Consider the following 16,939-nt stretch of genomic DNA (forward strand, 5'->3'; position numbering starts at 1 on the left):
ATACACATTCTGCAGTTAAATACATGTTCATTTTAGGGTGACTGCTTATTCTTCCTGGCAATGTTTGGTAACAGGCCAACATTTTACAGAAAGATCTTACTCTTTGTCATTGATCTAATAATCATCATGGTCTTTTTATATTGATATAGTGGTGGAATGTGTAATGATATTTAATTTTTTTGTAAACAAAAAGGGTGTGATGAAATTCAGTGCTGTAAAGGTATAGTTCACCCAAAAATTTTAATTATGTCATAATTTTCTCATTCACATGTTGTTCCAAACCAAAATGTCTTTCTTAACCCTCATTCACCATTCACTTTTATTACATCATGTTCCCTGTCAAAAAGCTACACTTTGATGCTGTGCTGATTTAGCACTTCGGGAACAACTTTAGGTATGACCAGCTGTGAATATGTGTGCAACACGTCAATGAAATTGACCAGAATTGATAGCCTCTGTTGGTGACATCATTGCCTGCACCTGTAGCAGGGCTATGAATAGATGCGTCATAGGTGCATCATCAGATCTTTTGTCTTCAGATCACTCTGTGTGTGTTGTGCTTCATGAGCCTGTCAGAAACTTTCTACTTTCCTCTGTTAGGAGTTAGATTTGTTAGGCAGTGCGCAGAAACTTTTCTCTTTTTTCTAAAAACAAATGACTGAAAGACAGAGCAAGCGGTGTGTGTTCACTTGTTTACGCTATATAGCTGAGAGGGACACACACCAGTTTTGTTTTGTATGTTTGGGGGAAGAGCATGCTGCTCTTGCATTGGGGCGGGGCGGGTGCGAGCATTGCGATCTGTTCTCAGTAAAAATGCTTCGCACTCGTCTTGCTTACATCCGAGAGTCAGCGCCCACACTTCCATCGTGGGGCTCTCATATGGATCTGGCTGAGGAGCGAGATATGGGTCGGTCCCTATCGCTCGCTCTCTCCCCAGATCCAGCTGGTCTTTCCCGTGATCCTGAAGCGCTCTCCGGCGCCTCTTCGGTTCATGAGGGGGACCGTGAATCTCTTGAGTCTTCGGACTTCGAGTTACCCACCTCCGAGCATTCCGGGCATGATAATAAATCATCTGAGGAATTACTCGAGGTGATTACTCATGCGGTGGCCAGGCTTCAATTAGACTGGCCATGCGAACAAGAGACCCCCAAACACTCAAATTTGGAGGGCAGATTTCTGTCTGGTGACCAAAGGAAGGGAACATCAGTCCCTTCCTTTCTTTGATGACCTCCATGACGAGCTCTCTCGTTCATGGAGGAAACCTTAAACTTCCTGTGTCTTCATGCCCTCGACGTCGATATATTCAACTATCGTGGGTGCTGATATCGTGGGGTATTCGGTGATGCCGCTGGTTGAAGAGACACTTACGGGTTATCTCTCGCCTGGCTCGGCATCATCGTTAAAAAGACCCACTCTCCCCACAAAGCCGTGCAGGACCAGGTTGGTGCAGGTCAGGTCAGGTTGGTGCTGCCCTGCACACTATGGCAGTGTTACAGGCATAGCAGGCTGATCTGCTGAAGGACCTGAGTCGACAAGGAAGCTTTCTCTGAGCTTCGTCGAGCCATGTATCTGTCTCTCCGTTTGACCAAGTAGACGGCCCATGCCATTGGCCGGTCTATGTCTGCTTTAGTCAGCATGGAGAGACACTTATGCTCAATCTGTCGGGCATCAGAGACAAGGACAAAGTTTTCCTTCTCGATGCCGCGGTTTTGCCTTTTGGCTTATTTGGTGATTCTATGAATGTAGTTATCACCAGGTTCCAGGTTGAATCGCTCAGTTAGGGCGTTCAAGTTCAAGATGCTAACTATCAAGACGGTCGTGTCCCAAATCCAACATCACAATTGGTTGGTCACGATCAAACCTCAACCCCGAGGTAGTGGAACAAATCTGGGTGAGATTTTACAGGGCAGAAGTGAACCTCTTCGCCTCTCAACAGACAGTGCAATGTCCCCTCTACTTCTCTCTGAGTCACCCAGCCCCCCTGGGTCTGGACGCGATAGCGAAAACATGGCCCAGAATGCGCCTGTATGCATTTCCCCCGGTTTCTCTGCTCCCAGGAGTCTTGAACAGAGTTCGCCAGCAAGGGTCCTGCCTCTTACTGATAGCGCCGCGCTGGCCGAACAGGGTATGGTTCTCGGACATAATGTCTCTCCTCGACGGCTCGCCTTGGGCGATTCCGGACAGGAGGGACCTTTTATCTCAGGCGCAGGGGACAATATTTCATCCCTGGCCCGAGCTGTGGAACCTTCACGTTTGGCCCCTAAAGGGTACCAACAGAGGGACACTGGGCTTTCACCTGAAGTTATAGAGACCATTCTAAGTGCTAGGGCTCCCTCTACTAGAAGAAGTTAAGCCAATAAATGGGGTGTCTTTGAAAGATGGTGCAGTGCACATAATGCAGATCCAGTTAACTGCCAGATTGCTTTATTTGTGGACTTTCTGCAGGAAAAATTGTCAGCAGGCACATGCTCCGCCTCTCTCAGGGTTTACGTGGCCGCTCTATCGGCTTGCCACGCCTTGATTGACGGGGTGCCATTCTCGTTCACTTCGTTCATGGAGCCATGCGACTGAGACCTCCTGCTAGGGCCAGGATCCCTTATTGGGACTTAGCAATAGTCCTTGAGGGTCTGGTTGAGACTCCCTTCGAACCTCTAGAGTCACCGTCTGATAAACCTCTGACTCTCAAGATGTTTTTTTATGGCAATTACTTCTCTAAAAAGAATTGGGGATCTACAGGCTCTGTCTGTCTTGCCACCCTGCTTAGATTTTGGGGGGCGGCCGGCACCAAGCAGACTATGTCGCATTGAGTGAGGGACACTATTGCCCTGGTCTACGAGATGCTTCGCCAGTAGGTATCAGGGCTCACTCTACCAGAGGGGTTGCTTCCTCTAAAGGTTGCCTCCTGCATAAGAAAATGAAACCGTAACATCTTATTGATGTATAAAAATACTGGGATTGAGTACCTAACAACAGTGTGCAGAGTCAGAGCATCTCTGTCTTAAAACTTGCACTGTGTTCCAATTGGGCCAGATGTCAAGATTTACAGTGAATAAGCAGGATTGCTGCACATAAAAAAATGTAATAAATACAATCTAATTTATGACTTTTTTAAAACCATTTTCTAGTCATGAACAAACTAAATTAATATTGTATGTCCATAAAGAACAAACCCACACAATCTCAAAATAAGTAATGTACCACAGATTATTTAAGGGATTGTTCACCCAAAATTGAAAGTTCTATCCACATTTATTCAACCTCATACCATCCCAGATGTATATGACTTTCTTTCTTCTGCTGAACACAAACAATGATTTGTAGAAGAATATCTCAGCTCTGTAGGTCCAGAACTTTGCATGTACATAAAGCACATAAAAACAGCATAAAAGTAATCAATATGTCTCCAGAGGTTAGATCCATATCTTGATATGATGAAGTGATATGATAGGTATGGGTGAGAAAAAGATACATTTTTAAGTCCTGTTTTATTATAAATTCTCCTCCCTACCCAGTAGGTGGCGATATGCACCAAGAATGTGAATCGCCAAAAAGTAAAGAAGAAGAATGTGAAAGTAGAGATTTATAGAAAAAATATATAAAAATCTGTTTTTCACCCAAACCTATCATATCGCTTCTGAAGAAATAGATTTAACCACATGAGCCAAATGGATTTCTTTTATGCTGCCTATATGCTTTTTAGACCTTAAGAGTTTTGGTCACCATTCACTACCATTGTATGGACCTCCAGAGCTTAGATATTTTTGTAAAAAATATATACAGTATATATAGACTTTTCTTTCATTTCTTTCAATTTCATTTTTGTGTAAACTATTCCTTTAAACACGCTAGCGCACATTGTATTTAATTTGACACTATATAGTATACACTTCTATTCCTGTCAAAATACATATATTTCCTTCTTAGGGAAGAAAACAACTCAATATGTTACAATATAATGCTTTATTAATATTTTCCAAACAAAGCCTTCGACAGTATAAAGATAAGAATGCACTAAATTAGCACCAATAGAACAAATGTTTCCCTTTTTGCTTTGAACTCCACACGAAAAATGCTTGCAGACAAAAACGTCTCATTCTGTGTTTTGGTGATAGTTAAGACTTGACGTTCTTCGGTTATAATTAAAATTAATATTCATATAATGTATTAAAAATCAATAGATTTAATGTGTTGAAAGTGTTCTCAGTCTCTCTTTCCTGTGCTCAGGCAGCCTAAATATAGAGGCTACTAGAGTCCAAACTGAATGAAATCCTCTATGCTGTTTATTATGCAACTAATAATTAGAGTACATCGGCAATTTTATTTTTAAATATCTGCACTCCCTGCTCACACAAACAGATACGATAACAAATATTGACTCTTTCAATCATGAACAATGTATTACACATTGTCATATAACAAATATGAGCTGTCGTTCATCAACATTAGATCATCTGTGATGACTTGTCATAAATGTACAGTATATATATAATAAATAATGAGAGAATTATAATTTTTGGGTGAACAATGTCTTTAAGTACACAATCTTATACCTTTGTTTTTTTTGTGTTTTTCTTTTTTTCGATTTACAAATACTACTTTTTTGGCTTCAAATCAACTGGTTGATCAGGTTCTTGTCTTAGAACTCTGTAATAATTATTTTGTTTATAATCCCTATGGAAAAAATTAATGGGAAATATACTTGCGGAACCGAGATGGCTGAAAAATTTGGTGGGCACTGTTGCACTCTATTAATGTTGCAGTATTACCACCTCATCATCCAGACAAGCTGGTGTATATTCCCAATTAAATGTGTCAGATTGCAGTTGTCTGCTAAATCCTCCACAGTCTACTGTAGCTCTCAAGAGTCAGAACCAACCCGCAACCTGGGGAATTTATTTGAAGGGAATTCCGCCCTGTGTCTTCTTTCACATTTTTGTCTCTCAAACTAAAATAACCTTAACACAGTTTCACAGCAATTCAATAAAATGCTTAAACACAATAGCAATAAATACAAAATACTATACAGTTTTATTACCAATATTTTCTCTGTTGGTCAGCAGGTGCTAGAGGAGAACTGTATAGTTATAAGGCAATTTAAAAACCTTTAAACATGCTAGGTGGAAGAGTATCCACATGAGAATACTGTTGCACTGTTTAGTCTTACCACAAAACAGGTACAACCAGATGCAGAAATTCCAATCCATGACCATATCAGGGTAACAAACGCAGGGGTGGTGAATGTATGAAAGCATGTACCGTATGAACGGCAAAAATAGAAAAAGTCTATTTATTGAGAAAGGTGGAGATCAAGCTAGCACATATGACTAAGGAGAATCAGAAAGTGACAAAAGGAAGTGAACATGCAATATTTGAAAGTATCTGAACAACTGAGTAAGAATAATTCTCTGAAAGGTAAACTCTGAGCAAAGAAATGACAATGAAATGGTTATATTACCCAAAGCACATGCAGCCTCTCTTTAGCTAAATAAACTCTGTTATCGCATTACTGAGAAATGGAGAGGAAAATCAAAAAGCAATTTGGTCAGTTTGTACAAGGAGCTCTGAAAACAATCAAATCCAAGATGGCGACCATTCTAGCCAATGGCTTCAGTAATGTGTAACTTTTTCTAAAACTGAAATAGCGTCATTCTGCTGTTGGTCTGGGGGGAGGGGGACAATCTATCTATTGATATATCTCTTCAATATCTATTTGTCAATAAAAATGTTGTTTAACTTATACATTAAGAATAAAGTTTACATTGCTCGGTGAGCAGCTGGTTCTCAACACTTTTCAGCTTCCTGTAGGTTCAGGACAGCATCAGTTTTGCTTTCACTAATTTTAACTTCAACACAAACAAACATTTTCACAAACCGCCAGCTTCTCTAACAAATATGTAATTTAGAATAATTTCTCAGTGGTGCTTTACATTTTTGTATGGCATTAATTCAACAGAATGATACTGTTCAGAATGAACATGTGGTACCACTATATTGAAAAGGACATTGATTAAAACAGTTGAGGCATTTATTGCACCATACCATGTGTGTGTAAATAGATAAAGTGTTGCATTTGTTGCAAGATCTTGTAACAGAGGACAGAGGTGAATGTCACACCCTTTCGCTCTTTTCACATCTCTTTTATGTTTCACAGTCTCTTCCTTTCTATTGCTCTAGCTATCATTCTTTTTTCATTCTGCCCACTGCTTCACACATTGAAACATTATAACATATAGTGGCTGTCACTCACACAGCCACCTGTATGCTAGGAAATTACTCTTTTTTTAACTATTAAATGCAACATTATAAATTAAACATATAAATGCATGTATAGGCCCACCCACATGCACTCATTAACACTAAAGGACACATTTTAAAGAATGCTCGTTCGCTGATTTCAATACAAATAAAGGATATTCCAGTTTTAAATACGGAAAACTTTTTTTCAAGCATGGATCCTGCATGAGGTGCTGTGCAAAGGTTAAAAGGGTACACCCAAAACTTGTTTACATAGAAAACAACTGAAAACAGCACTGACGGACGCAAAACACATCCATGTGAACAGCCCCTAATATGCATAAAATTAAAACTGCTACAATGGAACTTTCTATAAATCATAACTTTTTATAAACACTATGTTTTGCCCAAAAAATAAATAAATAAATACAAATACGAAGCTGCAATCAATAAAGAAAGACAAGCATATTCTTCCCCATAATTAATACAACACCCAGAATTTTTTTTCAGTAATCTTCGTTTTTAAAGGTGCAGTACGTATGATTAAGAAACCCTTGTTGTTAATGACACCTGTGGCCATTAAGTGAACTGATCTGCAGCCAGCTTCCTGTTGCTCATGCAAAGTTACAAAGCAAGGTATCCTGCAATTCGTCAGCGTTAGCAGGCAAAGTCAAGCTAGCTAAAAATTACAGAGATCAATCCTTCTGGCACTATATTTCACATGCTATGCAGTTAAGCTTGCCTGTCCAATAAGAAGAACGCCAATTCAGGGTTTTTATCCCCAAAACCTAACTAGGGTCCCTAAAGGAATAAAATGTCCTGCCGATGTTCACTCTAGCTTTCGCTCGACCCAGAGCCATATAGAGAGAGAGTTGCGACAACGGAAGTTCTAAATGCTTGATCGTCACTTGATTCACGTAGCCTTCAGATAGTTCCAGGAAGTGCTTTGGCGGGCATTTCAAACCGTTAGAGTAGAGTGACAGAACTGCGATTTCTGGTAATTAGTAGTCAATAAATGCATTTATTTTATATATTTATGTAACACACCGACATATGTATGTAGCATGAGCATGTTGTTACAGCGATGTTGTTTTTTAAAGATCAAATCAGCTAATATTTGAGGATTAGTGTTCAGCTACCGTTATTTGCCTCAACTTATTTCAGGCTAGGGTTTCTGTTGCCTTTTTATGTTACCTCATGTTCATTGTTTTCACTAATCTCATGGTAACTAATGTCATATTTATGACTTTTCAGATAGTACAGAGACAGGCTGGTGACAGGTGATTTCCAGCTCGCACCGCACAATGGGTCAATGAACTATTAACTATTAGCATCAGTTACGAAATGTAAAATTTAGTGAAATGAAGCTTATTGTTTACAATTCTTACAATTCTATATATAGTAATATAATTATTTATGTATTATAAATATTATATATCTAATGTATAATTCTTACAATACTTATTCATATACACAATATATTCAGCTTTAAAACAACTTAAGCATACTCATATATAAACTGCCGTTCAAAAGTAATGAGGCTGAAAATTCAGCTTGGCATCACAGGAGTAAATTACATTTTAAAATACATTAAAATAGAAAACAGTTATTTTAAATTGTAATAACATATTACGATATTACTTTTTTTATATTTTTATTCAAATAAATACAATAACTATTTACAGCAATTCATGAATACATTTCTAATAAATTAAATAGCATGCCAAGCATTTTGTATGTGTCCTTTCTTTCATGTTGTCGTTGCATAGTCTTCACCATGGTTTGCTGTGCTGCATGGGGATGCTCCAATCGCTCAGAGAGAGGTGTGCAAATGTATGGCTTCCCCACTGACATGGAGAGGTGAAAAAAATGGTTGGCTCAAGTCAGCAGGAGCAATCTAAATATAAATAAAAATTACAACAACAAAAAAATGTGTGAGGTATTTGCAAAGATTTTACAATTAATAGGGTGTTTAAATTTATAAACTAAATTTATCCAGCTCCAATCCTTGCCTTATCTGTTAGTTATCCAATAACATCCCTTATCTCCTAATTTAATGAGTAATACTCAACTATAAGGTTTTAATTTACAAGTTATTTTTATTTAGATGTACTGATAATATACAGAATAAGATAATATTATTCTTTAAACGTCTCACCTTTTAAAAGTGCGTCGCAAACGGTTTGTTCTGCTGCATCTGTACGGCGCGGCATGTGTTTGCTGCTACTTCCGGGAACTATTGAGAGGCTCCACGAGCCGCCATTGCTGTAAAAAAAAAACGTTCCATTGGAGTCAATGGAGTTGTCGCAACTCTCTCTCTATATGGCTCTGGCTCGACCACGATCATGTTCCCGCTTAGCCAGACGCGATTCAGTAGATACATTTTTTTTTTTTTTTCAATTTGGCTTACTCTAAGTTTGTGTATGGGAGTATCAGAAATGGTATTTTATATTTAGTATAAGAAAAATAGTATTTTTATCATTAAAAATAAAAGTACAATCTAAGTAGTAACCATGCATTATATGGATTTTTATGGGAGAGAAAACAGTTAACATGAAACAGTGTATTTCTCCTTAGATTACAGTGTCGTTGTTTTGTCAGTAAATAGTGTTTATCACAAGAGAAATGTAAAAAAAAAAAAGGGATTTTACTAAAGCTGTACTGTATTGTACTTTTAAAAAGCACTGCAGTTTTTCTCACTGTCATTTAGCTGAATCTCTCTTCTAGAACGAGCAATGAAATATGCAATTTAACGTAAGGTCATATTTACTGGTGTTTTTGAAATCACAATTGTGATAAACAGTTAGCATGCACTCGAATGCTATGTTTGACAAAATCCTCCTGCTTCTGACTGAAAACACGACAGAAGATGCATGCTGATTTTCATTGATCTTTTCTCCAACAGCATCTGTCAAGTGTTGCGTCCGTGTAACGTTTAACAGACGTTCCACTTCTGTCAATCACTCGAAGTTGTGTTGATGTAGTGACACTAGGGGTCTCTCTTGAGAGCCTCGGTTACCTCTTATCTTTGAGAAAAGGCCAATGAGAATTGCCGAACAGAATTTTCATGCCCCTTCCACAGACATATGGGTACATAAGGAGGGAAGCATGCGTCTGTTCAGACAGATTGTTTCTTCGGAACCGAGCAGTTGTGTTTCAGTGAGGCTGGCCACGCCATTAGGGTTGATGCATATGAGACCGCTTCAGCACTGGCTTCAGACTCGAGTCCCGAGATGGGCATGGCGCCATGGCACATACCGCGCGACCCTCACCCCTTCCTGCCATCGCTTATTCAGCCCTTGTTCAGACCTCTGTTTTCTATGGGCAGTAGTCCCTGTTGTGGCAAAAAATTATCAACCAACCATTATCACTGCTTAAGAGACACTCTGACTCAAACAGTCTTTTTTTAAATTATTTATTCTTGCAAGAAGGACCCGGTCATTACACAGGAGTTAATCTGTGCCGTGAGTGGGACCCAGAGGGGAGGGCTGACTTGTATTTTATACTCTTTTATCCCAAGGTTTTCTGACAGAAGCAGATCCTCCCCCTCTGCATCCCTCAGACACAGAGGCATTCCCCTATAATGACTATTACTGATCAATGAGCATCAAAATTTCTACAACAATTCCCCACTTTTTATCATTCAGATTACTCAATCACAATAATAAACAATAAGACAAATTTTAAGTCATATCATCACACTTCATCTCTGATTTTCGCATAAATGATCACTCTCTTAAACATTTGTGAAATAACAACAGGAGAGAAAAGAAATAAACAGCTTAGGCTTTTTTTGTGGGGATAGTCCCCTAAGTATTAGCAAGCAAGTAAAGACTTTATCTGAAGCCGGGCTAAATGAGTAAACACCGTTACTCCACGTCTGACACAAAATCAGACCCTCAGTCACCTCAGTATAAACAAGAAATAGTGTACAGATTAAGTAGAAAAAAAAAAAAACACATCAATTTAACATTTTGGTTATGTCAGCAGGCTATAAAAATACAAATAATAAATTATAATAAAATCCCTCATTTCAAACCCTCTCCTTGTACGTCATCTCGTAACACGGATAACAGCTGCTTATAACCCTCTTTACCGATCAAAACATTCTCAGGGGAAGAAAAAAACATATTTCACAATTTAACACATTTCACAGTAGCTCTCGCTACTCCTATCATCATATTTGTTTTCGTCACCCTCTGGATATACTGTCATTTTTACCATTTGAACAGACACCCCTGCTTTAACCAGTCTCTGTACTGAGCTGGAAACACACGTTATGATGCATGGTAAACATAACAATATTAACAGTCCTATCACCGCAATTGGTAACACAGTTTTGAATCAGCCAATACCCCCATCCTCACCAGAGATTCATAAACCAAGTAACCCATGTACTTTCAATATGTTCTGGCTCCTGTACGGCTTTTCTCATGTGTTCAATTACATTTGTGATGTTGTCACTGTAATCTGGAATATTGAAACAACAAGACATTCCCAACATTTTGCAAACTCCCCCTTTCTCTGCAGTTAACATGTCAAGAACCAACCTGTTTTGAATGACTGCATCTCTCAACTGTTTCATTTCATCATTTATCATTGTCAAAGCATTTTCTGTGCTATTAGCTATTGCTTAATACTGTCCATGCTAGCCCATTTATCTTATTAATTGTTACCGTTGTACCCACCCCTAAGAACAATGACCACCCCACATTGCTGCATAGTGCTTTGGTAAAACCCCAGGTAAAATTTCAACATTTATTTTTATTTCTTCCCACCCCGGGTGCCCTGTTTGGCAAATACACAGATGTACCCACATTCATTAACGCTGGATAACAACACCCTGCCCAATTCTTTGGCATCCGATGAAATGCCCTGTTGCCACACACCCACACAGCTGCAGGTGAAGTTTCATGTGGCTTGCCGAATGGGCATGTGAAGTTGACTTCTTTGTCGTTGATGACGGCTGTACAATTGTCCATTGTTCCATCCTTCACATTGATTCTGACCCTGCAATCGGACCAACCTGTTTTAATCCGTCTCCCATTGTCCAGACAGATGCATACATCACCCTGCGTCGCCGTCACTCTCAAAGGTGGAATCGCCATATTAGTGTGGTTATACTGCTGTACATGGTCGCAGTTGTCCGCAGGTCGCCTCGTTGGTGTCTTTCCTTTCTCCAGATCACTGACAGCTTTGAGCACATCAGTCATTTGCTGTGGAATCAGACACTTTGTTTCTTCTGCTGTTGCTACAGTCAGTGGGACCGCTTTCCAAGCATGAGACGTTTGCAGACAGAGCCAGCAGCTCGTCGATATCTCCAGTTCTTCCTTTCGCAACATCGCCAGAGCACAGGCTTTGTTCCCTTGACAACTCATCATGGCCTTCTGCACTTCAGGATTCGCTTGACCTTTTCTTATGTCTCCATTTCCCATCCAAGCCATCTCTTCCTCTGTCTCTCGTTCGAGCTCAGGTGCCTCAAAAGGTCTTGTCATCGTTGTTGGAACTGCTTCAACTGTAATTATGTCAATCGTCTCATACCAGTCGGTTCCTTCTTTATCCAGTCCGCAGTAGTACCTGCCTTGATCAGAATTCCTTACTCGTCTCAGCTCTACTCGCATTCCATCCCTGTTGCTGCTGAGTCTGTGGTTCGTTTGCACTCTGAATCTTTCGTCGTTCCCCTTCTTGTAGTCGTAGTAGTACGCTTTCACGTCGCCCCACTTGCATGGATCTCTGCAAACATAGAAAGGTGCATACTCTTCGCTGCGTCCCTCACAGTTCGGACAGTTCTTTTGGAACGGGTTGCAGTTGAAAGTCACATTCGTTCCTTCCTGAATCGTGATGATTTCTCCTTCCAGGCCATGCGTTGGCTCCACGAACATAAATGCGCTTCTCTTGAACCGTCGGATGGTATCGTTGGAGCAGTTGTCTCAGTCCAGTTGGTTTGGTTTTCTGTTAATAACACTCTCAGGCCCTTGGTAAGGTGCAGAATTATCATACAAATTGTCACTGCAAGCAAAATCATTATGCACATACTCTTACCCAGACCACACATTCCCTGCACTCTGAATGGGTGCCACGGTCTTGGACGCTCCATTTCTTTCCGTTTGCTAGATCAGTACTGCAGCTGTGTGACCAGAATGCAAGTTAGTTTGCGCTGCGCATTTGCAAATCGCGACCTTGTCTGGTAAAAGAATGGCCTCCAAAAGCTCAGACACAAGAGATGCATTTAATATTGGTTGACCATCTGACTTCAGAAATTTTCTGTGCTTCCATAAAGCACCAAAATCTTGTGTTACCCCAAAGGCATAACGCTAATCTGTGTATTTTGTCACACATTTGTCTACCATAAGTTTACATGCTTCTGTTAAAGCAACCAGTTCAGCTTCCTGAGCTGAATAATTTGATGGCAGTTTGCCAGATGTCACAACCTCAAATTCAGTGGTTATCGCGTAACCAACCTTTATTCTTTCCTGTTTGTCAATCTTTGAAAGCCGACCCATCCACAAAGAGGATATTGTCACAATTGTCTAATGGCGTGTCTAATAGATATGGAAGCGGTGTGCACACCTGTTTAAGCGCTGACAGACAACAGTGAGGTCCCTCGCCATCCTCCTCTGTCAGGAGAAGTGTGGCAGGGATTCACAGTTGTGCATCTTTTAACAGTTATGTTTGGCATGTCAAATAAAATTGTGTGGTACCTCAGCCATCAGGCTGTAGATAAATGTGACGTTCTCTGCTCTTGCAAAATCATGGAAACTGCGTGTGGAACCATCAAAGTTAAATCAGAATACCCCACAAATTCCCTGGATGCCAGTTCAGCAGCCGCCACAGCCCTCAAATAGCGTGGTAGCCCTGCTGAACTGCATATGGTTGAGAAATATGCCACAGGTTGCAGTCTGTCTCCATGAGTCTGCAAAAGAACAGAAGTCATAAACCCATTTTTCTCATCACCCATCTGAACAAACGGTTTGTTTACATCCCGCAGACCCAAAGTGGGAGACAGAGCCATTTACTCTTTCATGTTAGCAAATGCCTCTTCGGCTTCGCTTGCCCAAACAAGCTTGTCACATGACCTCAGCCCTTTCCCTGTCATCAGGGCTCGCAAAGGCTGTTCAAGAATGTCATAATTAGGAATAAATGTACGACAATAAGCACACATTCCTAAAAATTACAATAAATGTTTTTTGTAATTGGTTTTGGCACATCTTTTATGGCCTGTACCCGTTTGTCACAGATGGATTTACTGTTTGGTCTGATAACATGACTCAGAAACTTTATTTCCTGTTTCACAAACTGCAATTTCGAAAGACTGACTCTGTGTCCCTCCTGTTCTAAGTGCTTCAAAAGAGACACTGAGTCAGTCACACACATAGCTTCATCACATGCACAGATCAACAAATCATCCACATGCTGCAACAATGCCGTTCCAGCTGTCAGTGTTAGGGGTTCAAGGCTTCTTCGAAGCGCTTCATTATAGATCGTTGGGGATTCAGTGTACCCCTGGCACAACCGTGTGAACGTATGACCCTTATTGTCAAAATCAAACGCAAAACCAAAACTGACTCTTCTGGTCCACTGGTACGCTAAAGAAAGCATCAGCCAAATCCACCACAGTGAAATACATTGCATTTTGCGGAATTTGTGACAAACTTGTGTAAGGGTTTGGTACACGTGCCGCCCTAGCAATGACAGCTGAATTTACGGGCTGAAGATCTTGCACAAATCGCCACTCAGTTGGTGAATTCTTATCTCTTATTTTCTTCACAGGGAAGATTGGAGTGTGCACTGGAGAATCATGACACGTTATAATTATGCCCTCTTTCAACAAGGAGTCAAAAACTGTCATAATACCCTGCAATGCCTCCTCTTTTAGGGGGCATTGCACTTGACACGGTCTGTAATCAGATTTTGGTTTGACTATCCCATCCTTTGATTAAACCCACATCATATTTGTGTTTAACCCACAACCTAGGAGGTACTTCTGTCAGAGCCCCCTTCCATGTTTCTCCACCGCACTCTCCATAATAGCAGTTATAGTTCTCTGTACCTCGATCTCAAAATCACATTTTGACAAATGCTCCTATACTTTTGGTGTGTTTCATGCCTGCACTTATTTAGCCCAATCTGTTGCTTTAATGCATTCTCTCACAAAGGGGCCCAAATCTTTTTTTTCAATGAAAGTGAATGGTGACTGAGACTGAACGCTCTTTGGCCTTGATCACTGATAAAGTGTCTCAGTGTTCCCTGCTATCAAAATAGAACTGCATTTGTTTTTCTGTCAGGCAAGCTGAGAGCACCCACACACACTTTTTCCCAGAAAATCTTATCAAGCCTCACGGTCTCATTTTTCTACCCGCTAAACCATCCCTCCTCAGATTATAGTTCACGTTCAATTACGACATGTGACGTGCAATGCAATTGGTCAAGCGTCATATTTTCTGTGTTAAATGACATTGTTCGATCCTTTGCCAATTTCAAGATCATTTTGCACAATCATCATTTTTTCACACACCATTCATAAGCCCACTGCGGTTCAAATTTAGAACAACATATTTACTTCCAAAGGGAGTAAGGGTCAAATTTAATTCATACATTAAATCTCTGGCCCCTAGAGGTACCGGACAAGCTGGTGAACACAAAAAAACGCATGTTTAAATGTTCTCCCCTTCTTCTTTGACTCATAATCTAAGGGCACTGTGAATTTTTCAGAAATCAAATGGCCCTAGGCCAAAGTGCTCTTTATGCACTGAACCTGTCAATTTTGGGACACATGGCAAGTCACATGATCGTATAGTAAAATTGCTAGCCCCAGAATCTACCAAAAAGTTTACTAATGTCCCATTATCTAACATTTAATATTTAGGCATTTGTAAAAAAAAAAAAAACCCTGAACTTTTGTACATTCTCAAACATTCATCCGAAACATTATCACATAAAACTTCATCAGTCACACTGAAAGATTTGCAAGCATTGTCTTCATTGCAGAGAGCAGTATGTAATCAGTGTATGTGTATGTGTATGTGTGGGTAAAGAAATTCTTGTAAAGATTCTGTCTTGTAGCCAGCAGCCGATCGCCCTGTGTCCGGCCCCCACCTTCGCTGCTCTCCTCTCCTTTCCTCAGTCTGCCTTTCTCTTCAGTTGGCAGTCTACAGCCCAATGGCCCACTTCCTTACACAGCCTGCATCTCGCACATTCTCTGAACGCATGGTCGTCAGTCTCACACAAGCTGCAACTCAACCTTCGCTGGTTTCCGTAGCCTTTCTTCTTTCTGTCGGCCCACTTCTGCTGTGGTTTCGATGTACTGACATTAGACGCCAGCTGAAGATCTCTCTCTCCCTTCGCCTTCACTTTGTCTTTCTTTGTCAGCAGCTGTTGCTCTGCGTGTACAGTGTGTGCCAGGGTGGAGGTCAATCGCCCGCTCCATTCAATGTAACTTGCTTTCACTGCTTGTGCGATCTCAGGTCTCAGGAAAGAAAGTTTATTCAGGTCTCCTTCACTGTCAGAGAGGGGAGAAGCTGCTTGTGGTGCTTGTCTTCTGGGCGGAGAGCAGTCGAGGTCAGGGTTCAGTTTCAGGGCTCTCAGCTCTGCCACGGGATAGTGATGTTTGTATGCCGGCGGCACCGGCACAATTGTCGTTGCATGTGGGAAAACACAAACATACTTTTCATTAGTCGGTTCTGGTGATGTTGACACACAAACAGATCTTTCACGCGTTTTATTTTTACATTCCACATTTTCAACCCTACATGCTAATTCTTTCTGCATTTGCTTTTGTTCTCTCCTATCTGCTTCCTTAAAGCAACAGCCCACTATCTGTTCACATTCTTTGCACACATGTTGAACGCAGCCACAACAACCTTTTTGTGCCCCGCTGCCCTGTTCCACTGATACTCGCACCACTCTCAGTGCTCAGTGTTCCCTCCCCTTGGGAAATCATGGTATTTGATCAGTTTCTCTATGTCCTGCATACATTTTCTCCTATAGTTTTTTCTCATTTGACAGAAAACCGGTGTATCAAATTTAGCAAGCTTGCTTTGAGATTTCCCCATACTGGCTGTTTCTGTTTCTCTGTGGGTTACTGTTCGACGCACGTCTTATCATCTGTCGGACGTCTCCAACAGATCTGATTTTTAACCCAAGATCAGCTAAGGGTGCACTCCCTAGTGCTTTGTTAATTACAGTTTGCTCAAAATCTTCGATTTCAGCTAACCTAATTAAACAATTTCTTTTTTTTTCCCCAGAACTCAGTCTCTGTTAGCAAACTTCTTGTACCTACTCAATTTATGCGAGAATTCAGTCCCTGTTAGAAAACTTCTTGACCTGTAAGGGTCTCAGTTTCTGGTCGAGAACTTCTTGCACTCGCTCCACAGAACATAGATCTCAGTTTGTAGTCGAGAACTTCTTGCACTTGGACCACACTCAAAACAGTCTCAGCCAATATGGTTCACTCACTTTCATACCAAAAGAAAATAATTTAGTCGTCCCTTACCAGAGATATTTGGGTTGCCACGGGTTCGTTTTCATTTGATTCCAGTGGAGTTTCTCCTGGCCCTGGTGCGGTCGGCCCCTCTCTCTTAAAACTTACGAGGTAGAGCTGGAACTTCTCAGTCCAGGTGGCCAAACACCGTCCGCACTCAGGTCCAGAAGGCACTTCCAAGGAATCCCACTTCTGACACCAAATTGTTGTGGCAAAAGATTATCA

The 16,939-nt window shown here is 40.7% G+C and overlaps 1 protein-coding gene across 1 annotated transcript in view; it reads right to left on the reverse strand.

Moving 5' to 3' along the window:
• The window catches only part of LOC127627237 (uncharacterized), a 94,772-nt gene extending 89,525 nt beyond the window's left edge, over positions 1 to 5,247 (reverse strand). Inside the window, exon 1 of the mRNA XM_052103579.1 lies at positions 5,165 to 5,247. Within this exon, the coding sequence (XP_051959539.1) occupies positions 5,165 to 5,210 (46 nt within the window). The 5' untranslated portion in view covers positions 5,211 to 5,247. The remainder of the gene's footprint in view (positions 1 to 5,164) is intronic.
• Positions 5,248 to 16,939: the final 11,692 nt, after the last annotated feature.

Source organism: Xyrauchen texanus, chromosome 33, assembly GCF_025860055.1.
Source record: "Xyrauchen texanus isolate HMW12.3.18 chromosome 33, RBS_HiC_50CHRs, whole genome shotgun sequence".
Taxonomy (NCBI): domain Eukaryota; kingdom Metazoa; phylum Chordata; class Actinopteri; order Cypriniformes; family Catostomidae; genus Xyrauchen; species Xyrauchen texanus.